The sequence below is a fragment of the Microcaecilia unicolor genome, chromosome 1, assembly GCF_901765095.1.
Source record: "Microcaecilia unicolor chromosome 1, aMicUni1.1, whole genome shotgun sequence".
Lineage (NCBI taxonomy): Eukaryota > Metazoa > Chordata > Amphibia > Gymnophiona > Siphonopidae > Microcaecilia > Microcaecilia unicolor.
The window spans coordinates 640,825,323-640,852,879 of record NC_044031.1 but is presented as its reverse complement, the minus strand read 5'-3'; the positions used below and the strand labels follow the sequence as shown (position 1 = coordinate 640,852,879).

At 44.1% G+C, this 27,557-nt stretch overlaps 1 protein-coding gene across 2 annotated transcripts in view; it reads right to left on the bottom strand.

Annotated features, from left to right (window-relative positions):
• The window catches only part of LOC115460522 (glycine N-acyltransferase-like protein 2), a 53,861-nt gene extending 30,078 nt beyond the window's left edge, over positions 1 to 23,783 (bottom strand). The window contains exons 1-2 of one of the 2 annotated variants that reach the window (XM_030190290.1): positions 23,689 to 23,783; positions 19,719 to 19,822 (exon numbers count right to left, since the gene is read on the bottom strand). In XM_030190290.1, coding sequence (XP_030046150.1) covers positions 19,719 to 19,796 — 78 coding nt within the window. In that variant the 5' untranslated portion in view covers positions 19,797 to 19,822; positions 23,689 to 23,783. Of the gene's footprint in view, positions 1 to 19,718; positions 19,980 to 23,688 lie in introns of those variants that run through there. The other variant, XM_030190291.1, reaches the window with a different exon arrangement.
• Between the last annotated feature and the right edge of the window lie 3,774 nt (positions 23,784 to 27,557).

The window sequence follows — 27,557 nt, the reverse complement described above, 5'->3', positions numbered from 1 at the left end:
TAAGAAAGGTATAGTAAATAAGACCAAGAATACTATAATGCCTCGGTATCGCTCCATGATGTGACCTCACTTTGGGGCCCTTTAAAGTGTTACCATTCGGCAACCCGGAACTGCCACTGGCCCAACGTGGCCACCGGCGGTAGTTCCACCACAGCATGCAGCATTTCCGGCACTGCCGGAATTATAAAAAAATTAATACCACAGGGGTTTGCCCGGCCAGGTTAACGTGGGAGCTCTTACTGCCTCCTCAATGGATGGCAGTAAGTGCTCCCCTTGCCGTACAGCCATTTCTTTTTTTAGGCCTTTTTGCCCACCGTGTTAAAGAGGGCCCTGGCACGTAGCAAAAACAGCCGCCACTGCTAGCACAGGGCCCCTTTTACCACAGCTTGGTAAAAGGGCGCCTTTGAGTGTTATGTTTAGTTCTGGATGCTGTATCTCAAAAAAAATATAGCAGAATTAAAAAAGGTTCAAAGAAGGGCAACCAAAACGATAAAAGGGATGGAACTCCTCTCCTATGAGGAAAGGTTAAAGAGGTTAGGGCTCTTCAGCTTGGAAAAGAGGCAGCCGAAGGGAGATATGACTGAGGTCTAAAAAATCGTGAGTGATATAGAACAGGTAAAAGTGAATCAATTTAATACTCTTTCAAAACGTTTCCCAAGAGCCGGAGAAGGGAGGAGGACTACAGTTCCCAAGAACCCCTGCAAAGCCCTGGGGGCAATCAAAGAGAGCAACAAGGGAACTATAAGTCCCAGGATCCTGAGGGAGAGGAGGGGGATTGGCTGAGGAGGAATAATCAGGAGGAAGAGGAGCCCACGAAATGGGAGGTGGAGAAAGAGGTCGGAGAGGATATCCAAGCCCAAGATGACTGGGGAAGTAATGTAACCAGAAGGTTAAGAGAAAAAAAAATATAAATACTTACATGGGTCCGGGGAGGCAGAGGAGGAGAAGCAGAGAAGAGAGTTGCTGCAGGAGGTAGCAGAGAGTTTTTGGAAGCGCTGGGGTGGAGTTTTTGGGGACTTCCGGTGTCCCATTCTCGGGAGAGAAGGAGGAGAGGCATCGCTGTTGCTCCCGGGGCTGATTGGAACGGGTCCCGGGAGTGAAGAGTGGCGCCGTTGTTTTGGGGCCGCGTGTCGGGACGCGTGAAAGTCCGGGAGGGTCAGCGGGCCAATGTTCGGGGCTGAAGAGAAGCGGTGCATGAGGCAGCGCTGCGGGCCCAGCATTTGTTTTTAAGAAAATGGCCGGCGATCCGCGAGACGTCGGCGCGAGCGTGCATGAGGCAGCGCGCCTCATGCACGAATCGCGAACGCGCGTCTTCGCGGCTAGGCCGAAGCCGGGGCCTAAATTTTGGGCCGGCTTCGGTAGTTTTTTATTTTTAACTCCGTTTTCGTGTGAAGGGCGTCGGGACAGGAACGGATGGGGGTCTTCGAGTGTGGGAAAATTCTTCTTTGAGGTAAGGGGTCTGGTGACCCAAAATTGTAAGTTGTTTATTTTTAAATTGTAGAAATGGGGTTTTTTATTTTTAAAAAATCAGGAGTTTATCAGATTTTGATGGGGTTTTCATATTTGGGATCAGGAATTTTTTGTGGATTTTTCTGGGGGGTCAGTTTTGTGATTTTAACATTTTGAGGGGGTGTTTTGGTGGGAGGTGGTTTTGAAGGGGTTAATTAAGAGTTAGGGGGCTGAATTCGACGTAGTGTGTCCGGGGGGAGTTATTGGAATTTTTGAGAGGGATTTTAAATTTTTTGGGAATTTTTACAGGGATTTTTGTTAGGGTGTTGTAAGGCGGGGGTTAAATTTTGAGATTTTTAAATTTTAAAAAGATGGTTTGAATGAGGACGGAAAGTTTAATTAGCAGGGGAAATTTGGGGAAAATTATTAAAAGTTTAAGGGGTTTTAGGGTTAATTGAAGAATTTCCTATTGATTCCTATGGGAATTTTTCAATTAAAATGGAGATTCAGCAGTGCTGCTCAACATTCCGCTTGTCAGTAGAGGAGCTTGGAATGTTGAGCAGGACTTGGGATTGGTTGGTAGGGTTTAGAACCCCAAGCTCAGAGCTGGTCTCCTAGGTAACGGTGACTCTGGCGGTTGGCAGAGTGGTTTGGACGGTCAAGGTGGAAGGAAGTGTTTGTGTGTGGCCAGAGCAAAAGAGGTGATTTGAATGAAAAAAGAAATTAATTAAAGAGAAAAAAAAACAAAAAACAAGAGTTAGGGGGAGCATTAATATAGGAGGGTAGTAATATTGTAAGAATAGTGTTGGGGGGAAAATTACATAAATTCATATAGGGGTTAGGAATTTGGGTATAAGGGAAGGTGTTGGGGAGTGTTCATTGGTGGGAGTGTATAGGTAAACAGGTGTTTGAATAAGGGGCCGTGTGTGAAAATTTATTTTAAAGAAAAAAAAAAACTATTTACTGTTAGTTAGTCAAGGGTGATTTGGGAAGGGAAAGAAGAGGAAATAGAGTGATGGAATGTTGTGACTGGGGAATATCTGAGGTGTGGTGTGAGTGCTGTTGAAGGTGAAATACTGTCTAACACTCTTTAATTGTAGAGTAAATAAAAGTTTAATTAGAGGTAGGTTTAATAGCTAAGGGAATTTTTGTTTTTTTATTTTAGTAGTTTACTTGGGCCAAAGTCTTTATTAAAAATCTTCCCCAGAGTAGAACTGTTTCAGCCAGTCAGGGAGAAAGGGTTTGCCTACTTTTGAGTTTCTTAAGATTAGGTGTAGGTGGAAGAGTTCCGGAGAGAAGATCTGTGGTTCATCAAAACTATCACGGGCCCCACCGCAAGAAAGGCTGCATCGCATTTCAGCGAGAGAAGGTTCTGAAGCTAAGTGACTGTGTGGGACATTTGGGAAATCCTAAATAAAGAAGAGAGAACAAGGATATTGATAAAGAAAAAAATATATATATACTTACCTTAGAGATCCGGAAAGGTGCTGGGTGGAAAACCTGAAATAGAAAATTAGACACAAAGTATCAATTCTTTGTGATTGATGAGTAAAGAAATAAAAGTAGATATTACATGTTAGCCTAATTAAAATTTGGAAATACTTATCTGATAGATCCTCTTGTTGAGGGAGAAGTACTTGTAACAGAAACAGAACAAGAATTATTAATTGAGTTTACTGTTCTAAAGCATTGGTTTTGGTTATATGAAAGATGAAATGTTTTCTTACATACACTAGATAGAAAAAGCAAAATCGTTTTAATAAAATTGTTGACATTTTTTGTTAAAGAAATCTTGAAGTGTGTGTTTTCTCAACCAGAACAAATTGGGAAAGAAATCCAAAATTAGTTTATTTTTTCCTCTTCCGCTCTCTGAGAGTGGAAGACGAGGTTAGGTTTTTTTTCTGCAGCACCCCCGGGATTCTGAAGTGCAACTCAGGGACTGGCCTGACTACCGACATCTGTCCTGAGGCACTTAAATTTCATCCGGAATTTCAGGGGTGCATGACAGAAATTTGGCGTAGTCGGCAGGATTCTTTCCTGAATTTGTGGGGTGAGAAAATTTGCTAAAGTTGGTGTTGGCGAATTAGACCTTGACTGGTTGTTTCAGGTTCCCAGTGAAATTTGAAGATTTGCTGTGATAATAAAAGAAAAAAAAGTGTCTTGTGTTTGTGTCTCTTGCGGGGTTTCTTTGTTCTCGGGGCGACACCCAACCGAAGATGGAAGGCGAAGCTTCAGGAAGTAGAGCTGCTCCACAGATTTTAACGCATACAGTCATCTTCCCTCAAGATCGGAAGATGCCAGAATTCCAGGGGTTCCCTAAAAGCGCAGAAGATCTGAGCGTGGAGGACTGGATAGACAAAATGAGATCAAGGATGAGAATACTGCGGATCCCTCCAGGAGATCAGGTGGAGGTGGTCAGGGATCACCTCAGAGGAATAGCCCTGGATACGGTGAAGTATTCCCTGCCCCGTGACTGCTCCGTGGAGGAGGTATATGATCTTCTGAGGCAGGTTTATGGAGATAAGGTGGCGCTAGGGCTGAGAATGCAGGAATTTTACAATCTGAGACAGAAGGAATGTGAATCTATCCGAGTTTTTGCGTACAAGCTTCAGGAGAAGCTTGGGGGGATAATGAAGAGAGATCATAGGAGAGTGTCTAGTCCAGATGAAATCCTGAAAGAACAATTTGTAATTGGACTTCGAGATGAAGCGCTAAAAAGAGAAGTGATGAAGAGGGCAGAGGACAATCCCGCAATACCCTTCTCCGAACTGATGCAGGCCGCGATACGATGGGCAGGAGAAGAACGTGGTTTAGTCCCGGTGGAACCCGCTCCGAGAAGAATTCTACAAAGGAGCCGAGAGGATGCCGGAGACTTCCGGAGACCGGAAATTTCAACAGCGGAAGTCATGATGCAGCAAGTGGCTCAGATGTTTTCCCGACTTTGTGAGCGACAAGAAGAAGAATGGAGTCGGCAGAGAAGAGAACGCAGGAGCTCAGGATCTGCTAGTTTCCGTGAAAGTTATAGAGGGTTTAACCCGAACAGACCATCCAGAACGAGTACGGGGGAGATCATATGTTTCCGCTGTCAAGAGCCGGGGCATTATGCCAGGGATTGTTATAGTGAGAAGAGTAACCGTTCTTATTCCGGAGGACCGCAGGAAGCCTCTGAGAAATCAGGATCCAGTGGTACCCCACCGAGAAGTGAGAGGAAACGGGAGGAATCGTCCCCTACAGTGGAAGCCAGCAAGTCTGTGGTTAGAATCCAGAAGTTCTTGGAACCCGGAGAAACGCCGGAGGAAAAGTTGATGGGGAAAGAGCAATTGGAGCAAGCCCATTATTAAAAATCTTGATTGAGGGTGTAGAAACATTATGTACGGTTGACACCGGGTCAAATGTGTCAACAATCCTTGCTAGTTTTTATTACAAAAATTTCCCTAATACTGAACGGTTGCAGGATGCTAGTCAGCTTACCTTGGTAGCTGTGAACGGATCAGAGTTACCTGTCCTGGGATACATTGATGCGGATGTCAAATGTTTGGGACAAGTAGTACCACAGCGCTGCATTTTCGTTGTGAAAGACAATTTTCAAGGTGGACAGATCGAAAAAAACCCCGTTCAGGGGATAGTGGGCATGAATGTGCTACAGCATCTAGAGGGTTTATTCAGAGACCTCTCAGTGTTTGTGTTGGAACCAGTGAAGATCTCCGGCATTCTGTCCAAAATCTCTGAGAAGCGTGCTACCAAGATGAAGAATGTGGATGGGTTAGTGAAAGTACAGGGAAGTGTTGGCCAGATAATACCAGCCATGTCCGAGCGAATCATTATGGGAAAGTGCCAACAAATCCGTGGTACGTCCGGAGGCTTACTAGTGTCAGCGTCTCGGAAGATAAATCTCCCTGATAAAGTAATGGTGGCGAATACGCTAGTTACTTCACATCGAGGTAACGTGTTTGTCCGCATGATTAACACTGGAGTTCGTGATGTGATAATACCTGGACGATCTCAGATAGCGGAGATTCATGAAGTCCAGTTGATACCGGAATTGGATCTTCAGGAACATGAAAGATTGCTGGAGGGATGGGAACAGGAGATACCAGCTGTGAAGGTTGACTGGAACCAGCTGACTTTAGAGCAAGCTAGCCAGCTGAAGCAGATGCTTTGGAGGTACCGGGATGTGTTCTCGGTATGTGACACGGATATAGGTTTCTCAAAACTGGTCACTCACCGAATCAATACAGGAGATGCTAAACCTATACGACAGCCATACCGAAGAGTGTCTCCTCACATCTTTGAGCAATTCAAAGAACATGTGAACGATCTGTTGAAACAAGGGATTTTGCGGAAAAGCCAAAGCCCTTGGGCCTCCCCGGCGGTCGTCATAAGAAAAAAAGATGGAAGCATCAGATTTTGCTGTGATTACAGAAAGCTCAACACAGTTACCATCAGAGACGCGTATCCACTTCCCAGAATAGACGAATCCTTGGATGCCCTGGGGGCTTCCAAATGGTTTTCGTCTCTCGACATGACATCCGGTTATTTTCAAATGGGAATGCACCCGGGGGATAAGGAGAAGACTGCGGTGACCACGCCCATGGGGTTATTTGAGTGGTCTAGAATGCCGTTTGGGTTGTGTAACGCACCCGCTAGCTTTCAACGACTCATGGAAACTGTCTTGGATGAGTACGTTTTTGATATCCTCCTTCTATATCTAGACGACATACTGATCTTTGCATCCTCGTTTGAAAAACATCTTGAGAGAATGGAGCTAGTCTTCCTTCGGATGAGAAAACACGGTCTAAAGTTGAAACCATCCAAATGTCGTCTGATGTGTCAAGAGGTAAAATTCCTGGGCTATATAGTGTCTGGTCAGGGAGTGTCCACGGATGTGGAGAAAGTAAAGACACTGCGGGAGTGGAAAATTCCTACAACTAAGACTGAAGTTAGAAGCTTTTTGGGATTTGCGAGCTTCTATAGACGGTTCGTGCAGAACTTCGCACAGGTGGCAGCTCCTTTGCATGCTCTGACAGGGAAAACTGTTCCTGAGAGATCCAAACTCCTGTGGACTAAGGAGTGTCAGGAAGCGTTTGATATCCTGAAGCAGAAGATGTCATCGGCTCCGGTGTTGTCTTATCCCATTTTTTCAGAGCCTTTTATCTTAACTACAGATGCGAGCAGTCGTGGTTTGGGAGCGGTGCTCAGCCAAATACAAAACGGAGAAGAGAAAGTTATAGCATTTGCAAGCAGAGGCCTCCGGAAATCCGAAAGGAATGCCAATAACTATTCGGCGTTTAAGCTGGAATTACTGGCGCTCAAATGGGCCGCTACCGAAAAGTTCAGAGAATACCTGATTTATCAGAATTTCATTTTGAGAACCGATCATAATCCATTAAAATATCTGGATACCGCAAAAGTCCATGCGGTAGAACAACGCTGGTTGGCTCAGTTGGCAGAGCTGAACTTTTCTGTAGAGTATAGGACCGGCAAGAGTAACGTGGTGGCGGATGCTTTATCAAGACTGCCAGAAGAGGAAGAACCAGAGTTGGAAGGTGAAGATTCAGAAAAAGATTTCCTGAGGTTCTCTTGCGCTTGGATTTCCGCCAGGCCGAAGAAGAATTTGAAGAAAAGAGGAGAAAACAGAAAATGTCAGGGAATTCTTCTAGAGTTCCGAAATTCGGAAATTGCGAGAGCCCAAAGAGAGGATAGTGTGCTCAGAGAAGTAATTACTTGGATCACAGAAAATCGGGTCCCAAGCGGATTAGAGTTGAATTCCGCTGAAAAGAGAGCCTTGTGGAAACATAGGGTCAGATTGCATGTTGAAGAAGAAATTCTTTTCAGGAAGTTCGAGGATTGCCGAACGGGAAAGGATGAGATGCAAGTGGTGGTACCAGACATCTTGAAGGAGCAGGTGTTGACGATTTTTCATGACAGGATGGGACACTATGGGGCTGAGACCACTTTCAAAAACCTGAGAAAAGCCCATTTTTGGGTTAACCTGAAGAAGGATGTAGTACGGTGGGTCAACAACTGTAAGAGGTGCTGTTTTGCCAAGGAACTTTTCCCGAGAGAGAGAGCTGAGATGGGATGTTTTCATGTCATCCGTCCGCTGGAAGTCCTAGCGGTTGACTATACAGTCCTAGAAAAAGATAGAGGAGGATATGAGAACGTGCTCGTCCTGACAGACATGTTTTCACGTTTTACGATAGCGGTGCCAACTAAGAACCAGACGGCTAGAACTACCGCTAAGGTGATGATAGACCGGTGGTTCGCAGTGTATGGGGTGCCGGAGAGATTGCATTCCGATCAGGGGCCTGCTTTTGAATCTCAGCTGATTAAAGAGGTTTGTGATTTCTACGGCATCCAGAAAACCCGCACTTCTCCATATCACCCGCAGGGGAATGGGCGCTGTGAGCGGTACAATCGTACAATGCATCAAATTCTCCGTACTTTCCCACTTGAAAAGAAAAGGAACTGGTCTAGATTTTACCCGAATCAACCAGATTTATAATAGCTCAATCCATCATGCTACAGGGTACACTCCAGCATTCCTATTCTTGGGTAGAGAAAGTTTATTACCTTATGTCGAGCTGGTGGATAAAAATGAAGAGGATTATAAGGATATACGCAACCTGGAGGATTTGTTGGCTGAACACCGAGCGAAGTTAGATTTCGCTGAAGAGCAGGCCAGGAAAAATGCAGGAATTCAGTTTGGAAGAATGAAAGAACAGTATGAGAAAAAGAGAATTGAAGCGGAGCAACTTCAAGTAGGAGATTGGGTGTTGCTCCGGGAGCGGGGATTCCGTGGGAGGCACAAAATACAGGACCTTTGGGAGGAACAACCATATAAGGTAGTGCAAGTTTTGGGGGAATGTTCCAATGTAATTAAAATACGGAATTTGGCTCACGGGGAGAAAGTTGTGCACCGTGACTCTTTAAAAAAATATAATTTGGAAGTTATAGAACCTGATATAATAACAAGATCGGGTGCTCAGATTTTGGACAGGGTTGGGTTCTCAAATTCTGACAGGGACTTGAAAGAGAACACATGTGATTATGTAATTGTAACTGAAATTTTGGTTAATCCGGCTAGAGTGTCTACTGCACAAGAGAATACAGGGGAAGTTAAAAGTTCGTCTAGGAGTAACAAAGGAGTTTGCTCCTCTTATTTAAAAGAAAACTTTATTTTGAACTAACCACAAAGTAAGAATTTGTGTTAATATTAGAAATGTTATTTCAGGAAGAGTAAAAATTTACTGTGACTATAGTCAATTATTGGGTCAAACTGGGATTTATCTATAAGATGGAATTCTAAATTAAAAGAATGTTGTTAGGTTGAATTTGTTGTTCCCTAAAGTGAAAAAAGGAATGATAAAGAGCTTTTAAAATTTTTTTTTTTTGGTATTTTACGTATGAAAAAGAAAAATGAATGTGGGCAGAAGTGGAGAGCTTGGATGTTGGAGTGTTATGGAAGTGGAATTTGGGAGATAACATTGGGGACAATGTTTGATTTTAAGACCGGACGAATGTAACCAGAAGGTTAAGAGAAAAAAAAATATAAATACTTACATGGGTCCGGGGAGGCAGAGGAGGAGAAGCAGAGAAGAGAGTTGCTGCAGGAGGTAGCAGAGAGTTTTTGGAAGCGCTGGGGTGGAGTTTTTGGGGACTTCCGGTGTCCCATTCTCGGGAGAGAAGGAGGAGAGGCATCGCTGTTGCTCCCGGGGCTGATTGGAACGGGTCCCGGGAGTGAAGAGTGGCGCCGTTGTTTTGGGGCCGCGTGTCGGGACGCGTGAAAGTCCGGGAGGGTCAGCGGGCCAATGTTCGGGGCTGAAGAGAAGCGGTGCATGAGGCAGCGCTGCGGGCCCAGCATTTGTTTTTAAGAAAATGGCCGGCGATCCGCGAGACGTCGGCGCGAGCGTGCATGAGGCAGCGCGCCTCATGCACGAATCGCGAACGCGCGTCTTCGCGGCTAGGCCGAAGCCGGGGCCTAAATTTTGGGCCGGCTTCGGTAGTTTTTTATTTTTAACTCCGTTTCGTGTGAAGGGCGTCGGGACAGGAACGGATGGGGGTCTTCGAGTGTGGGAAAATTCTTCTTTGAGGTAAGGGGTCTGGTGACCCAAAATTGTAAGTTGTTTATTTTTAATTGTAGAAATGGGGTTTTTATTTTTAAAAAATCAGGAGTTTATCAGATTTTGATGGGGTTTTCATATTTGGGATCAGGAATTTTTTGTGGATTTTTCTGGGGGGTCAGTTTTGTGATTTTAACATTTTGAGGGGGTGTTTTGGTGGGAGGTGGTTTTGAAGGGGTTAATTAAGAGTTAGGGGGCTGAATTCGACGTAGTGTGTCCGGGGGGAGTTATTGGAATTTTTGAGAGGGATTTTAAATTTTTTGGGAATTTTTACAGGGATTTTTGTTAGGGTGTTGTAAGGCGGGGGTTAAATTTTGAGATTTTTAAATTTTAAAAAGATGGTTTGAATGAGGACGGAAAGTTTAATTAGCAGGGGAAATTTGGGGAAAATTATTAAAAGTTTAAGGGGTTTTAGGGTTAATTGAAGAATTTCCTATTGATTCCTATGGGAATTTTTCAATTAAAATGGAGATTCAGCAGTGCTGCTCAACATTCCGCTTGTCAGTAGAGGAGCTTGGAATGTTGAGCAGGACTTGGGATTGGTTGGTAGGGTTTAGAACCCCAAGCTCAGAGCTGGTCTCCTAGGTAACGGTGACTCTGGCGGTTGGCAGAGTGGTTTGGACGGTCAAGGTGGAAGGAAGTGTTGTGTGTGGCCAGAGCAAAAGAGGTGATTTGAATGAAAAAAGAAATTAATTAAAGAGAAAAAAAAACAAAAAACAAAGAGTTAGGGGGAGCATTAATATAGGAGGGTAGTAATATTGTAAGAATAGTGTTGGGGGGAAAATTACATAAATTCATATAGGGGTTAGGAATTTGGGTATAAGGGAAGGTGTTGGGGAGTGTTCATTGGTGGGAGTGTATAGGTAAACAGGTGTTTGAATAAGGGGCCGTGTGTGAAAATTTATTTTAAAGAAAAAAAAAACTATTTACTGTTAGTTAGTCAAGGGTGATTTGGGAAGGGAAAGAAGAGGAAATAGAGTGATGGAATGTTGTGACTGGGGAATATCTGAGGTGTGGTGTGAGTGCTGTTGAAGGTGAAATACTGTCTAACACTCTTTAATTGTAGAGTAAATAAAAGTTTAATTAGAGGTAGGTTTAATAGCTAAGGGAATTTTTGTTTTTTTATTTTAGTAGTTTACTTGGGCCAAAGTCTTTATTAAAAATCTTCCCCAGAGTAGAAACTGTTTCAGCCAGTCAGGGAGAAAGGGTTTTGCCTACTTTTGAGTTTCTTAAGATTAGGTGTAGGTGGAAGAGTTCCGGAGAGAAGATCTGTGGTTCATCAAAACTATCACGGGCCCCACCGCAAGAAAGGCTGCATCGCATTTCAGCGAGAGAAGGTTCTGAAGCTAAGTGACTGTGTGGGACATTTGGGAAATCCTAAATAAAGAAGAGAGAACAAGGATATTGATAAAGAAAAAAATATATATATACTTACCTTAGAGATCCGGAAAGGTGCTGGGTGGAAAACCTGAAATAGAAAATTAGACACAAAGTATCAATTCTTTGTGATTGATGAGTAAAGAAATAAAAAGTAGATATTACATGTTAGCCTAATTAAAATTTGGAAATACTTATCTGATAGATCCTCTTGTTGAGGGAGAAGTACTTGTAACAGAAACAGAACAAGAATTATTAATTGAGTTTACTGTTCTAAAGCATTGGTTTTGGTTATATGAAAGATGAAATGTTTTCTTACATACACTAGATAGAAAAAGCAAAATCGTTTTAATAAAATTGTTGACATTTTTTGTTAAAGAAATCTTGAAGTGTGTGTTTTCTCAACCAGAACAAATTGGGAAAGAAATCCAAAATTAGTTTATTTTTTCCTCTTCCGCTCTCTGAGAGTGGAAGACGAGGTTAGTTTTTTTTCTGCAGCACCCCCGGGATTCTGAAGTGCAACTCAGGGACTGGCCTGACTACCGACATCTGTCCTGAGGCACTTAAATTTCATCCGGAATTTCAGGGGTGCATGACAGTAAGCCCATGGAGATTGCTGCTCTAGCTCAGGTACAAGGGACAAAGTTGAAAGGCTTCATAACAAACATTCTTCAAGGCTGGGGAAAGCTTGGAGGAAAAGTTAACCAGCTGTTTCACTCAAGGGGGAGAGAGGTGTCATGCTGTAAAGCAGTGAGTGATTTAAACTGTGTCCAGAAGTGGTGCCATGCTGGGGAAACAGTGAGTGACCTGAACTGTGTTCAGAACACTGCCATGCTGGTGAAAGAGTGAGTGATTTAAAACTGTGTCCAGGAATCAGGCCATGCTGGGGAAGCAGTGAATGATTTAAACTGTATCCAGAAACTATGGCCGGCGGGGGGAAAGAACAAGGGGTGATATGTGCTATAACCAAGGACTGTGTCTGGAAGAGGAAATGTCTTGGCCTTGCTGATGGAATAAAGCGGTTTTAAGCATATTTTTGGAGTCTGCTTCTGGGAGTGCTGTGTCCAGGGAAGGGCCCTTCCTTCCAGGGTCAGCCAAGTTCATACCTGCAGGAAGGCCTGAAGATGGTGGCCTGCTGACAATAGTAAAAAAATGTTTTAGGTATACTAAAAGCAAGAAGCCAGCAAAAGAATCAGTTGGACAGCTAGATGACAGAAGGGTAAAAGGGGCAATTAGAGAAGACAAAACCATAGAAGAGAGATTAAATGAATTTTTTGCTTTGGTCTTCATCGAGGAAGATTTGGAAGAGATACTGGTGCCAGAAATGGTATTCAAAGCTGATGAGTCAGATAAACTGAATGAAATCTCTATAAACCTGAAGGATGTAATGGCTCAATTTGACAAAGAGTAGCAAATCTTCTGGACCGGATGGTATTCATCTGAGAGTACTGATAGAATTGAAAAATGAACTTGCAGAACTATTGTTAGTAATATGTAATTTATCTTTAAAATCAAGCATGGTACCGTAAGATTGGAGGGTGGCCAATGTAATGCCGATTTTTTAAAAAGGTTCCAGAGGAGATCCTGGAAATTATAGACTAGTGAGCCTGACATCGGTGCCAGGCAAAATGGTAGAGACTATTACAGAGCATATCCAAAAGCATGGATTAATGGGACAAAGCCAACATGGATTTAGTGAAGGGAAATCTTGCTTCACCAATCTATTAGATTTCTTTTGAAGGGGTGAACAAACATGTGGATAAAGGTGAGCCAGTCAACATTGTGTATCTGGATTTTCAAAAGACATTTGACAAAGTACCTCATGAAGGACTCCAGAGGAAACTGGAGAGTCATGAGATAGGAGATAGCGCCCTATTGTGGATTAAAAACTGGTTAAAAGATAGAAAACAGAGAGTAGGGTTAAATGGTCATTATTCTCAATGGAGAAGAGTAGATAGTGGGGTTCTCCAGGGTTCATTGCTAGGACCGCTGCTTTTAAACATATTTATAAATGATCTAGAGATGGGAATAACTAGTGAGGTAATTAAATTTGTTGACGACAGAAAGTTATTCAAAGTTGTTAAATTGTGAGAGGATTGTGAAAAATTACAAGAGGATCTTACAAGCCTGGGAGACTGGGCGTCTAAATGGCAGATGACGTTTAATGTCAGCAAGAGAAAAGTGATGCATGTGGGAAAGAGGAACCCAAATTATAGCTATGTAATGCAAGGTTCCACTTTAGGAGTCACCGACCAGGAAAGGGATCTAGGCCTCATCATTAATGATACATTGAAACCCTCTGCTCAGTGTGCAGCGGCAGCTAAGAAAACAAATAGAATGTTAGGTATTAAGACAGGAATGGAAAACAAAAATGAGGATGTTATAATACCTTTCTATCGCTCCATGGTGCAACCACACCTCGAATATTGTGTTCAATTCTGGTCACCACATCTCAAAAAAGATATAGTGGAATTAGAAAAGGTACAGAGAAGGGCAATGAAAATGATAAAGGGGATGGAACAACTCCCCTATGAGGAAAGGCTAAAGTGGCTAGGGCTCTTCAGCTTGGAAAAAAGATGGCTGAGGGGAGACATGATAGAGGTCTATAAAATAATGAGTGCAGTGGAACGGGTAGACATGAATCAATTGCTTATTCTTTTCAAAAATAGGACTAGGGGGCACGCAATGAAGCTACTAAGTAGTACATTTAAAATGAATCGGAGAAAATATTTCTTCACTCAACATGTAATTAAACTCTGAAATTCGTTGCCAGAGAACGCAGTAAAAACAGTTAGCTTAGTGGGGTTTAAAAAAGGTTTGGATGGCTTCCTAAAGGTAAAGTCCATAGACAATTATTAAAATTGACTTGGGGAAAATCCATTGCTTATTTCTAGGCTAAGCAGCAGAAAATGTATTGTATTTTTTGGGGATCTTGCCAGGTACTTGTGACCTGGATTGGCCACTGTTGGAAACAGGATGCTGGGGTTGATTGACTTTTGGTCTGTCCCAGTATGGCAATATTTATGTACTTACGTAGAAACAGTTCCTGCTTAGAAGGGATTACAATGTTTGGACAGGGTAGACATAGAAATGTTTGTAGAGGCAGAGAAGCTGAAATCTTCTGCTCAGTGTATGGTGGTGGCCAAGTAAGCAAACTGAATGTTAGGAATTATTAGAAAAAGAATAAAGAATACAACAAAGAATATTCTAATGCGTCTGTAATGCTCCATGGTGCGACCACACCTTGAGTATGCTGTGCAACTCTGGTCATTGTATCTGAAAAAAGATATGTCTGAATTAGAAAAAATTCAGAGAAGGGCAACCAAAATGGATGAATGACTCTCATATGAGTAAAGGATAAAGAGATTAGGATTCTTCAGCTTGTAGAAGAGATGGCCGAAGGGACTTTTAACAGAGATCTGTAAAATCACGATTGTTCACGCTTTCTAAAAGTACAAAGATGGTGATGTTGGTCAAGGTGGTGGCTTGGACCAATGAAGGTCAAGGAATACTGTGTCAGCTGCGAGTCTAACTGGTGTATTATGGTCAAGTACAAAGTGAAGATGCAGGTTTACCCACTTGAGCTGATGTCCTCCTTAAATCTGGTAAGAAGACTTTTTTTGATCCTGCTATTAGTGCTGTGGTTTAGGTTGAAGAGTTCAATATAGATGTTTCTACTTTCATCATGGTTTACCTATCATTAAGCCCCAAGTGCTGCAAGATTCCTTCAAGACCCCAAAATGCTGGTATCAAGGCAGTGCAAGCTAGGATGGTGAATTCCAAGTAGTGGCTGCTTAACATCTGAATGGTGGGGCACTGCTGTCTATGCCTGCAGCTTCTCCAGGTCCCCAGAAGCAGAATGGAGTTGGAGATATGGGTGTCTCTGGAACAAGTGCTAATCTGGTGACAGCGTCTTTGACTGCTAGTCCATCGAAAGAGATGGAGTTCAGAACTTATCTAAGGGGAGGAAGATACTTGAGGGGACAAAAAAAAAACGTTAGAAGAAGTGTGGGAAATCATTGAGGAACTGCAGAAGTCTTTGTTATATCAAGTTGATCAAATAGTGCAGAAGCCAGATCCCTTCAGGCACAATGTATGCTGTATGAGGAAATTGCTGCTAAAGAGGAAGAAAGATTGCAATTGATGGAGAAAAAGTCTGAAGAATTAAAATCTGGGCAGGCAGCTTTGATAGAAGGATACATTGGTGACTCACCAGAAACTGAAGGGACTGAAGAATTATGATTGCTGCCTTTTATTTGTGATTTAACTTTCCTAAAACTTCAGCGCTCTCACCTTCAGAAATGGCCAAGAAATACCTGGTGGAGATTTTATGTCTCTGGAGATTCTATTCCTAGAGCTTATTATGTAGACTGGTGTGGAGTAGGAGCCACAGGGTTAAGAAGGAGCAGCCAACATTTTACTCTTCTGGGTCTCTGAAGAGGTTGGGTTCAATTGTAACCAAGGGAATTTTGACAGTCACCTTTTCAATGGAACCTGAACCCAAGTGAGTTTTTCAACTGCATTTTTTATATAAAAGCATTTTGAACTATAAAACTCAAATTTTTATATTTCCTGATTTCTGTAAAGCCACTCAGTTGAGGTAAAGGGCCTTTTTGACCTACAGATCCGAGCTGATGGCTCAAGGAAGTTGTTTTCTCTTGCAATTTCCATGTAAATGTTTCATGAATTATGTGGATAAACCTTATTTGTTCTTAGACTCAGAACGTGAAAAATTTCCTTGAAGCAAGGAAGCCTCCTAACCCATTGGCAGTGGCCCATCCTTCTTCACTTTTCCCTTCCTTTCCCCTCCCCTCCCCCTTGCTTTTCTGTGACCACGATCATGGAATCACAGCCACAGAAAGAATAAGCAGCTTTGGTTTAAGTATTCTGTGTAGACATTTGTATAAAAATGCCACAGCTATGAGCCTTGGTCCCCTGCCTAGACTTTGGTTCAGGCTCTAAAATGAGGGAAAAGCTTATAGGCCTGAGTGACTCTTGCTTGAACTCCCAGTGTTGGAGCTCTAAAGAGAACAACAGGAAACACAAAGGTGGGGGTCCAAAGGACAGATTGACATTATGGTCAGCCATGGTGTGAGAAAGGAAAGGTGTAGCTGGATGCAGGGTCTTGCTTAAGATTTGTGGTCAAGCGAGCTAGAGACAAAACCATGTTAGCAAGATAGAAGCTACTCATTAGTATGAGCCAATCAGTGGTAACCATGACATTAGCATAGATCCAATCAGGTATATCTACTGTCATATTATCCATATCCTGAGGGCACCTATAAAAATCAGGGTATTTCCTGGTTTAAGCTAGAGAGAAGGGTTGGCACTCTCTCTCTCCAAGGGAAACCAATGTGACCAGCAGAATTGACAAATTACCTAATTGCTTTCCCTTGTAAAATCTTCAATTGGTAAAAGAAATTATAAACGACTAAGATTCAGATAGCACCTGTTTGCAGCTGGATTATTATATTCCTATAATTAATTGATTGTACGTGCCTGTTGTCAATCACTGATTTGACTTGTATCTTGGCAAAATAAACTCCTCATCCCAAATGATGTTCTGTGGGCTTCACTTTATGATCAGAGGCTGTAAGTATAAATGCTTTTGCTGTATCAGTCTATCTTTCGTTGCATTATATAACTTGTAATCTAAATCCAGTTTGTCATAAGGCTGGTATCTTTTCCTTAGACCTAACGTCTCTCTTAGTGGCAATTCCTTTTAGAACTTCACAACTTCTTGATTACCTCAGTACTAGTGCTATTTAGAGATGGAGTCAGATTTGAGGTCTCTGAACCCCCATATTAAAACACATTTTCCTATTAACATAGTAGATGTTGGCAGATAAAGACCTGCACGGTCCATCCAGTCTGCCCAACAAGGTGGCCAGAGCTGCACCCGCCACTCTGTGCATGTTACTCTCCATGATTAAACACTGGTATTATACACATATGAATGTAATCTAAATACGCATATTTGGAGATACAAAAACAAAGGGTGCATGTCAAGATGACGGCATGCATCTGAACGCGGCCGAGAGCTCTACTCTTTGGTTGCTCTGTATTTCTTTTTCCTACCTCAACATGCTGCACACCAAATGCAAGGGGCCGGTTAAGGCTACTCCCTTGATGGCCAGAACATCCTCGCCACAGCACCAATCCATTGAGAGGTTTGCTGCCAAAACCCCTGTTCAAATTACCGGGAGGAGCCCTGCTGTTCCTCCAGGAGGAGGAGACCCCAGAGACTTGGGGCTGGATGTCACTCTTTCTCCTCTGGTTCTCAACCCACCGCCTCTCCCGGAATGACTTGCATCTCAGCAGAGGTCTCCTGAAGCGGAAGGTGCTGAGGGTAGGCTTTGGGTTTGAGCAACAGACATGGTGATCCCGACAGAGGATTGAATGCTGTGGGAGTTCCAGTTGAGCGCTAGCTCAAATACGGAAGCCTGAGGCAGTGACTTTGAACAGCATATAGGTTGCACTTCAGAGATTGGATGTGACAGTGGCTGAAGTTTCTGCTTTAGTGAGTACAGTAGATGGATTAACTAAATATTTAGAAGACACTAAAGCAGAACCTATTTCTGAGATTGTGGGGGTTAAAGAAGATATTAAGAAGCTACAAGATGTGTCAGCAACAATACATAAGTACATAAGCATCGCCATACTGGGAAAAGACCAAGGGTCCATCAAGCCCAGCATCCTGTCTCCGACAGTGGCCAATCCAATGATAAAAGAAAAATTGAACAGATTGAGAACTATAATCGTAGATTAAATCTTCGCTTTTTAAACTTTCCTAAATTCCTGGGTTTTGCTCCTATGGAGGTTTTCAAGAAATATCTGATTCTTCTGAAGCTATTCCCCCTTTAAAATGGATATATTATTTTCCAGCTAAACCTGTTTTGGAGTAGAATCCAGGGGTGGTGAATCAAGAAATGAATAGGAAAGACTTACTGAATGTATCTGAGTTGTTGGAGATGTCTCTATCTGAAGATTCTGAAAAGGCGACCATGTCTTTTATATTTGAAAAAGATCTAAATGCTGTGATGAAGCTATTCTTTCGAAAAACACAATCTTTATTTTATGGCAAGAAAGTTTGGGCGTACCCTGACATTACGAAACAAACTCAAGAGAGAAGAAAGGCTTTTTTAGCTATGAGAACTGAAACTGTGATGCTAGGGGTATCCTTTTTGTTAACTTAACCGTGTAAATGTGCAATTAAATACTTAGGGGTAAAATATGGGGGGGGGGGGGGGGGGGTTCTTACCAGGACAGCTGCAAGCCTTTATAGATATTTAAAAAGTAGATATGGGTAACATCTAGTATAGTTGAGATTATCCTACAATTTGCCTGGGTTGGTCATGTTATGCCTTTCTAGCTGTATGTATTCTTTATGTGCTTATCTCCTAAGCTTATGTTGTACAAAACCCCCTATGTTAGTGGTCTAATGAGAATCGATTCTTTTATTATGCCTTAAATTTTGAATTTTCTTTCCAACTTTCCTGTTCAAGTGTTTAACTTATAAACATTTTTGTTTGAATTATAAATAAATAATAACAGTAATAATAAAATTAAAAAAAAAAATCAAAACGTATATTTGATCCTCACCTGCCTTTGCCAATTTCTGAAGTCCACTGCAGTGCCCCCTAGGGTGCCTGGTTGGTGTCCTGGTATGTCAGGGGGACCAGTGCACTATGAATGCTGGCTCCTCCCACGACCAAATGGCTTGGATTTGGTTGTTTCTGAGATGGGTGTCCTCGGTTTCCATTATCGCCGAAAACCGGGGACGACCATCTCTAAGGATGACATAAATGTTAAGATTTGGGCATCCCCGACCGTATTATGGAAAAAGATGGCCGCCCATCTTGTTTCGATAATACGGGTTTCCCCGCCCCTTCGCCAGGACGTCCTGCGAGGACATCCTCAGGAAAACTTGGGCACCCTGTTCGATTATGCCCCTCTTTGTGTGCTAACGTCAGCCCACTGAGTTTAATAATGAGCTTCCTATGAGAAACTGTGTCAATGGCTTCACTGAAATCCAAGTAGACTACATCTAATGCGTTCTCGATCCAGTTCTCTGGTCACCCAGTCAAATAAATCAATCGGATTCATTTGGTACAATTTTCCTTTGGTTAAAACTATGTTACCTTGGCGCTTGTAACCCATTGAATTCTAAAAAGTTCACTAACCTTTCCTTCAGCAGTGCCTCCACTACTTTTCCAAGCACTGAAGTAGGGCTTACCAGCCTACAGTTACCCACTTCTCTATCATCGTTCTTATGAAGAGGAACCACATCTGTTTCTCTCAAGTCCTGCAGAACCTCTCTTGTCTCTAACGATTTATTAAACAAATTCTTAAAAGGGCCCACCAGAACCTCTCTAAGCTCCCTCAATAACTTGGGCTTGGTCTTTGTTTTCTTCTGATCAGTATGGAGAATACCTGGCATAAGAACAATGGCATTTGCATAGACAGTGCATGACATGTGAATGTATTATCCCATGAATATACTGTCGATATCTTGGGAATTGCAACATATGTGGTATTTATATTTGTTGAAGTTGTTTTCTAGAGCAACAGAAAGCGTTGCTGTGGACAGAGTCTGGCTAATATTCACATTTGTTAGAAGGATGTTGAAGGTAAGCAGTGAAGGAATGAGAAACAAAGTGGTTAAACTGAAGAAAGGAAGAAGAGAGGAAGAAAATGAAAGACAGGAGAAGAGAGTAAAGGAGAGAGGAAAACCATGGGAAGACTGATGTTCTTGTGTATGGTACTCACCTTCAGAGATTCGGGAAAGCTTTTCATCAGAATCTTCTCCAGAGCAGCCAATTTCTGAGAACAATGTAAGAGCATCATACTGGGAATGAACAGGATCAGTGAACCTGGAGGGAGAGGAGAACAAACAACAGAGCAAGGTATTCAGAGAGGGAGAGAAATACAAATTATATAAGAAAGCAATGTAATTAATGAAAGTCATTCTTATAGTGTAATTCAGAGAGTTTGCAAATTAGATGAAAGGAAGACTTTATCAATGCTCTGTAGAAAGAAACAACAAATGAGGTGGCCACATTTGCAGATACCTCAGAATTGTTCAAAGCTGTTAGATCACAAGAAAACTGTGAAAAATTACAGGGAGACCTGTAAATTCATGCCTGGAATGGAACAAGTAGAAACAAAGTGGTTGATATTCAAAGCGATTTAAAAGGCTAGGAGAGACTCCTGACCCTTGAAATGGCTTATGTGGAGCTATCCTGGGATATTCAGCAGCACTGTCTGCTTAAGTGTCTCCTCTAACTGCCCATGCCAAAACCAGCTAGTTTGTGAGCAGTCTGGGAGCAGAGTTAGAGTGGAGTGGAAGCTTGGCCAGTTAATGGCAATTTTCAGTCCACCAACTGGTTGAGCAACTGCATAAAGTTAGGAATGTGGGGAGTTAACTGAGCACTGGTCTGAATGTCAGCCGGTACCTGGTTAACTTCAGGGTCCCAGCCTGAAGTGTTGCCAACCTCCCTCCCTTCCTGCCACTCCCTGGAACATCCCAACCCCCACTTCCTCCAGTTCTCCCTCTCTCCCACCCCCCTGGAAGCACATCATATCCCCACAATTCCAATCTCCCTCCCTCTCACCCCCCAACCTAGAAAATCAAGACCCTCCCTCTGATCCATCTCCCCCCCCCCCCCCCCCCCCCAACCCCCCCCCCCCCCCCCCCCCCCCCCCCCCCCCCCCCCCACGGACTCAAAAGCACATAGCCTCCCTTCTAATCGCCCTTCCTCTCTTCCACCCAGCCCCCCCCCCACCTCATGAAATTCTTAGGGAGCAAGGAAAGCAGCAGCCCTTTTTCTGAGGGCAACGATTGATAAGTGCCACAAAATAGCAGGATATTTCCACTGGAATTTGAAATGTGGCCATCAACAGAATTAAACTCAGAAAGCTGCAGAGGGACCTGTGTACCAGGTCATTCAAGATGTTAGCAACAGATGGAATTTCACTTGTCTGATACTGGAGGAAAACTAGTGATTACAGTGGAGCAAAGGACACAGGAGCAGACAGGCAATGGGGAAACCACAGGGGAAAAAAAGTAGGCATACAGGCACCCTGTCAACTACCATTTCCTCCTCTCACCTTTATCCACCAGTCTACAACGGGCACCACAGACCATCTTTATTCACACAGGCTATAGCTACAGTAATAAGTGGCAGAGACAAACATCAGTCTGTGGCATACAAGACCCCTACATACTATTCTGTGAGAGCTTTAAGAGGAGGAAGGAAGAGGACGATGATTATGAGGGGTCCCTGGCGGGTGTCACTCCTCCCCGCTTTTCTGGTCCTGCCCCTGGTCTGCAGCCCTGTCCTTATGCCCTCGTCTGTCCCGGACCATCTTCTGGTCCCCCCCCCCCCCCCACACACACACAAAGAGAACCTCGCAAAACCCTGCTCATAAGACTGCCCGCCCCAAGCATGGCTCTGGGCGCCTAACCTCTCCTGCTCCCGCCAAGAGTTGCGCTCCCATGACTCCCCCCAGAGCCACAGTGTCCCGCCAGCCCCCCTCTCCCCAGCCTGCCTCCCCTCCCCTCCCCCTCCTGGCCCCCGCCATCCCATCTGCCACCCCCTCTCCAACCCATGCTACCCCCTCTCAAGCCCTCCTCGGACTGCCCTCCCCCTTTCCCTGCATGGAGCTAGCCACGCCAGGAGCCCTCCCGAGGAAGTCACCCCCTTCCTGGAGCGGTTCGAGGTCATACTCGTCCATGGTGAGTTGCACAGCTACTGCATACACTGCTGTGTGCGTGTTGAGGTGGTTTGTGAGGAAGCTGTCTGACAGGCCTTCTTCTCTTTACTTGCAGGTGCCATGGTGGACCTCACAGGGGAGGTCATTCCCTCTCACCCCCCCCTTTCACCCTATATATATACCCCCTTCCCCGTTGTATATATTGTTAATTTTCTCCTCCCCCATATATTTCCACCTCCCCATGTTTAGATTGTAGTATTTCCCCCCTTTATATATACCCCACTCCCCCCCTGTATATATTGTATATATTTCCCCACCCTTTTTGCATTTATCTCCATCACCCTTGTATATATCCCCCCCCCCCCCCGTTTTGAAAAGCTTAAGTAAAATGCTTGTTACGAACGTTATGTGTGTTTTTCTTTTGATGTAAGGAAAGCCATTGTTGAAGTTGTGCAGAAATAGATAACAAATATGTTATATCATTGAAAACTGTATGAAAATTGTAGTAGAAACAAAACAGTGACAACAATATGTTGTTCTGGGGTGGGGGTGGGGTTCAACGACAGCTTCTGCACACAAATACTGCCTCAAGCAACGTGATTCTCCAAATTTGTCTGTTCCGGAGAAGGAAGGCGAAAATGAACAAATGCAAACTGCAATCGATTAAACCGTGTCCTCATGTATGACAGTGCAAGGGGGTATAAAAAAATCACCAAGCATAAAAGACGACAGAGGTGAGTGATGTCTATCTCACATGCCTAGGACGCATATCTATGATGCAATCTTTTTAGACACGCACACAACAGCTACAGCGCTTGCCGTGTGCTTAGCGAATTACTTTTGTATGCATGTGTTTGCAACACTGCTATCGTGGATTTCAACAGGTTAGTGAGACTTTCATGCATCCACCTTTGTATTGAGATTTTTTTTTATAACCATTTAAATTTTTACAAGCAATAAAACAACTTGCTGGAAATACAGAGATAGTAATATGTTGGAATTATTTCAGTCAGGTATTTCTCTTCCATAGACCACTAAATAGGGAGAGTGAAACAAGATAAGGAGATCAATTAAACAGTAAACAGAAAACAAATCCCCATGGTATTAACCTGATTATCCCCAGATATTACTCGTCTAATTCATTAATCCACATTGATCATCTGGTTGGCTTCTTCAAGGCCAATACGGTGTATAGTCAAATCATTTCATTTGGTAGAAATAATACATCTGAATATTGCGATTTTTTTTTTAGCATCAGTCGTTTTTTTCAAAATAGTTATCTTGTAACGTGGACCTTTACGTTTTTGGTTCTTTAACTTTTCTTTGATGCATCCGCCCCCTAATTCTAAAACTCTAAGCTTCTATTTTCCAAATTCTGTAGCAGTTGATTCTCACTAATTGTTTCTGCTCAGCAGAATGCTTGTGCAAGTTTAATATTCCTGTTTGCCAGAGACAATACAACTTAATACCCAAAGGGAGTGAAAGTAGAAAGAAATACTCAATAAAGTCACAAAGTATGTCTTTGTTTTGAACTGTGAATGTCAGCAATCACCCCCACTCTAGCTGCAATGTGTTTTCAAACCAAGCACTCAAAAACACAAAGGAGTGCAAAGAAAAGGGCGAGTTTCAACGTTACTCACATTAGAAAGCTCAAGTGTAAGCCCCCTTTTTTAGGGTGCCTAGGCAATGCCTAAACACAGCCCAGAAAGTGGGAGAAGGGGTATATAAGTTGTTTATTTAGTGGGACCAGGACTGGGACCCTGGGGCAATCTTAAGACTGGAGGGCAAGGCATCAGACCACACCATGAAATACCTTAAAACGGGAACTTTACTGTACTGTCAATGGATGAAGCACAGGTACAGTGAAAACAAAAAAGTTATGTCAAATGCCAACTTATATACACTTGGAATTATTAAAATCAAGGCTACTGAGGGTAGGCTGACAGTACTGAGTTACTAAATAATAAGTTATTAATTACAGTTCAGTGAGATGTCACACAAACAAGTTGATATAGATAAATACCTTTACTGCTTGCTATATCCTGTTATACTGAAGAATGTTTTATTTTCTTAACTTTCCTCCACTCTGCCACAGATGTAGCGTCCCAAAACGGTGAATGGGCTGAAGGGCTGCTGTCTGGCTGCAGAGAGCGGATTAAGGCATAGACAAACTAGGCATGTACCTTGAGCCCACAGGTTTGGGGGGAGGCACTGTCAGATATGCTCAGAAATCAGGAGGCTAGTATTGCCAGCTGTCTGGATTTTTTCAGGATTCTAAAAATGTGTCAACTACAGGTCTCAAAGCCAGAAGGATGACTAAGTGTGTGGATATTTTTCAGAAGATAGCCCACTCCAGTTCTCCATGCTCCCCCCTTCCAATGCAGAGGCTGTGGTAGAGTCCAGTCAACTGGAAAGCAAAGCTTCTTAGCACAGGAAGAAGGGATACTAAATATCACTGGGGACCTTAGACTTTGCTGTAAAATAGGCTGTGGGAAAGCTGAGCTTTGCAGAGGGTCTTTGGAACCAGTGAGTGTTTTCTTTTTTTTTTTGGGGGGGGGGGGGGGATATCATTGCAAAGGAGTAGAATTGAAGAATAGGGGACAGTGTGAGGGGTCTACTGTCAGCTGAGAAGGACTGATAGCCAGTGGCGTAGGAAGGGGGGGCGGTGGGGAGGTCCGCCCCGGGTGCACGCCGCTGGGGGGTGTCGGCGCCTCGCTGGTTCCTTGCTCTCTCTGCCCTGGAACAGGTTACTTCCTGTTCCGGGGCAGAGCGAGCAGGGAACCAGCGAGGCGCCGACACCCCCCAGCGGCGTGCACTCGGCGGATTGGCTCTCCCGCCCGCCCCTCACCGCCTTCCAGGTATGTTCTCGGGGGGGGGGGGGGGGGTTGCGCTACGGAGGGGGGAGGGTGCGCAGCGGCGACCCGCCCCGGGTGTCAGCTGCCCTCGCGACGCCACTGCTGATAGCAAATGCCAGAATTTTATTTGATAATAATAATAATAATGGTGGGCTGACCTGGGGTGGGGATACTGCCTGAATGAACACATAAACAGCAGGACAGCACTAGAAGAGAGAACTACAGAGCAGTGGCGTAGCCAGAAGGCAATTTTTGGGTGGGCCAACAGGTTGGATGGGTGGGCACTAGAGTTGCCAACTTTTTTGAAAAAGAAAAAAACAGCAAACCTGATGCACCCATGCTCTGTCCCTACCCCACTCCCCATAACTTCAATGAGGGTTGCAATGCAGGCTTCAGTGGCTGCAGGCCAATTTAGAGCTAAGGGAAGTACAATAGACTGCACTATTCAGCCCCACTGAGCCATGGTCCTCCAACACATATATGGTATTGAAGCCAAACACATTCTGCATCCAGAGAACCTCCTGGCCCTCCACCAACAATGGATACAGAGCACAGCAAGGACAATTCTCCATAAAACTCATCATATAAAGAAATTTTGTTTTCTAGTGTAATCTCAATTACAGACATATTATAAATTAACTTTAAAAAAATCTATAAAACAAAAGTCACTCAGAACCTTGAGCAAATCTACCATGCCAACACTAACTTCCAAAAACAAAGATCCTACCTATGAAAAAGAAGTGCCTTAAATATTATAGTAGGGCCCTAAAATACAAATACTTTTATCAGGAAAGCTGAACAAGCCAAATTACTACAGAATGCTACATGGAAACTTCATGCTAACAGAATACCTCAGTCACACACCCAAGACACAAATGCCAAATACAGAATAAGTGACCACAAACTCTAGAAATATAAATTAAATGGAAACCCCAAGAAACTAGACCTTGCATGTAGTACAACACCAGAGAAACAAGAAAGAAAGGCATTTGCTCCTGTGCAAAATATAAAGATGGCACATGCCAGGGATGGTGTTAGGGGTTGGTTCCTTGGCCAGAGAAAGCCTGCATGCTGGAAGCTGAAGGCGCAGCCTGGTAATGGACTTTGGGGTCCTTTCCTAGATTTCTGTCTTGGACCCCAGCCATGTTTACCATCAACTTTGGCAAGATGTACATTCCAAATCCAACATATTATATTCACAACATTGAAAATAAAATATTTTTTTTATACCTTTTTGTTGTCTGGTCATTTTTTCTCAAATCATATTGGTCCCAGTCTCTGGTTTCTGCTTTCCTCCATCTTCTCTTAACTCATTTGCCAGGGTCTCCTATTTGACATTTCTTCTTTCTTCATGTCCATCATCCATCTCCCATCTCTGTTTTCCTATATTTCCTTGTTCATTATCTCCCCTGTGTTCATATCCCCTCATCCATCATCATTCCTCTGTGCACCTATGCACCCCATGCCCAGCATATCCCTTCTGCGTTCCTATTCTCTCCCTTGTCTAGTATCTTCCCCCCCCCCCGTGTCCATATACCCCCCTCTCCAGTGTCCAGCATTTTATCTCTATTCCATATCCCTGTCCCCTTCCCCCCCTTGGTCAGGCATTACCCCTCCGTGCCCATGTGCTATCCCCATACAGCATCTCACATTTGTGTCCCTGTCCCCATGCTCTCACCTAATGCCCATCATCTCCCTTCTGTATCTGTAAACTTCCCTATGTCCCCTTTCTCCCTCCTCCACACCAATGTGTCCCTCTCCTCTCTGATCCCAGCCCCCAACCAGCTTCTCTTCCTCTCTTTCCTTCCCCTTATGCATCTGGCTCTTTCTCCCTGCATCTCTCTCCCTTCCCTCTGCATATCATCATCTGCATATCCAGCACCTCTCCTTCCGCTCCCCCCCCCACACGTCCAGCATCTATCTCCCTTTCATCCAGCCCCCATACATGTCCAGCACCTCTCCCCTTCACTTCAACCCTCTGCATATCCAGCACTTCTCCCCTTTCCCTCCACCCCCCTGCATATCCAGCACCTCTCCCCTTCCTTCCACCCCCCTATATATCCAAAACCTCTCCCCTTCCCTCCAAACTCCCCTCTGCAAATTCCAAAACCTCTCCCCTTCCTTCCAACTTCCCCTCTGCAAATCCAAAACCTCTTCCCTTCCCTCCAAACTCCCCTCTGCAAATCCAAAACCTCTTCCCTTCCCTCCAAACTCCCCTCTGCAAATTCCAAAACCTCTCCCCTTCCTTCCAACTTCCCCTCTGCAAATCCAAAACCTCTTCCCTTCCCTCCAAACTCCCCTCTGCAAATTCCAAAACCTCTCCCCTTCCCTCCAAACTCCCCTCTGCAAATCCAAAATCTCTCCCCTTCCCTCCAACCTCCCCTCTGCAAATCCCAAAACCTCTCTCCCTTCCCTCCAACCCTCTGCCCCTGGCACGTCCAGCACCCTTCTGTTCCCTCCCCTCCCTGCCTCCCCTTACTTCTGGGCCAGCACGCAGCACCCCACTGACTTCCTCACCCCTGTCCCACCCCTGCCGCAGCGCTTCATTTAATGTTGTCGGCGCTGCCGTTACAGTTTCCCACCCCCGCGGCGGCGCTTTACACTTTACCTAACAGCCAACGCTACAGATGCAGCGCTGATGTCCGAGTCCGACGTCCTGCTCCGGGGCCTTCCACGCTGATGTAACTTCCTGTTACGGAGGCGGGACGCGGAAGGCCCCGGAGCAGGACGTCGGATTCGGACGTCAGCGCTGCATCTGTAGCGTTGGCTGTTAGGTAAAGTGTAAAGCGCCGCCGCGGGGGTGGGAAACTGTAACGGCAGCGCCGACAACATTAAATGAAGCGCTGCGGCAGGGGAGGGAGACAGTCAAGATAAGGATCTGCTTCTGGGCGGGCGGGCCTGAGGCTAAACTGGGTGGGCCTGGGCCCATCCAGGCCCACCCGTAGCTACGCCCCTGCTACAGAGTGTGTTTACTTGTGTATATTTCTGTGCCTCTGGAGAGGGCAGTCTCATATAAATAGTTTGCCTTTGAAAGACT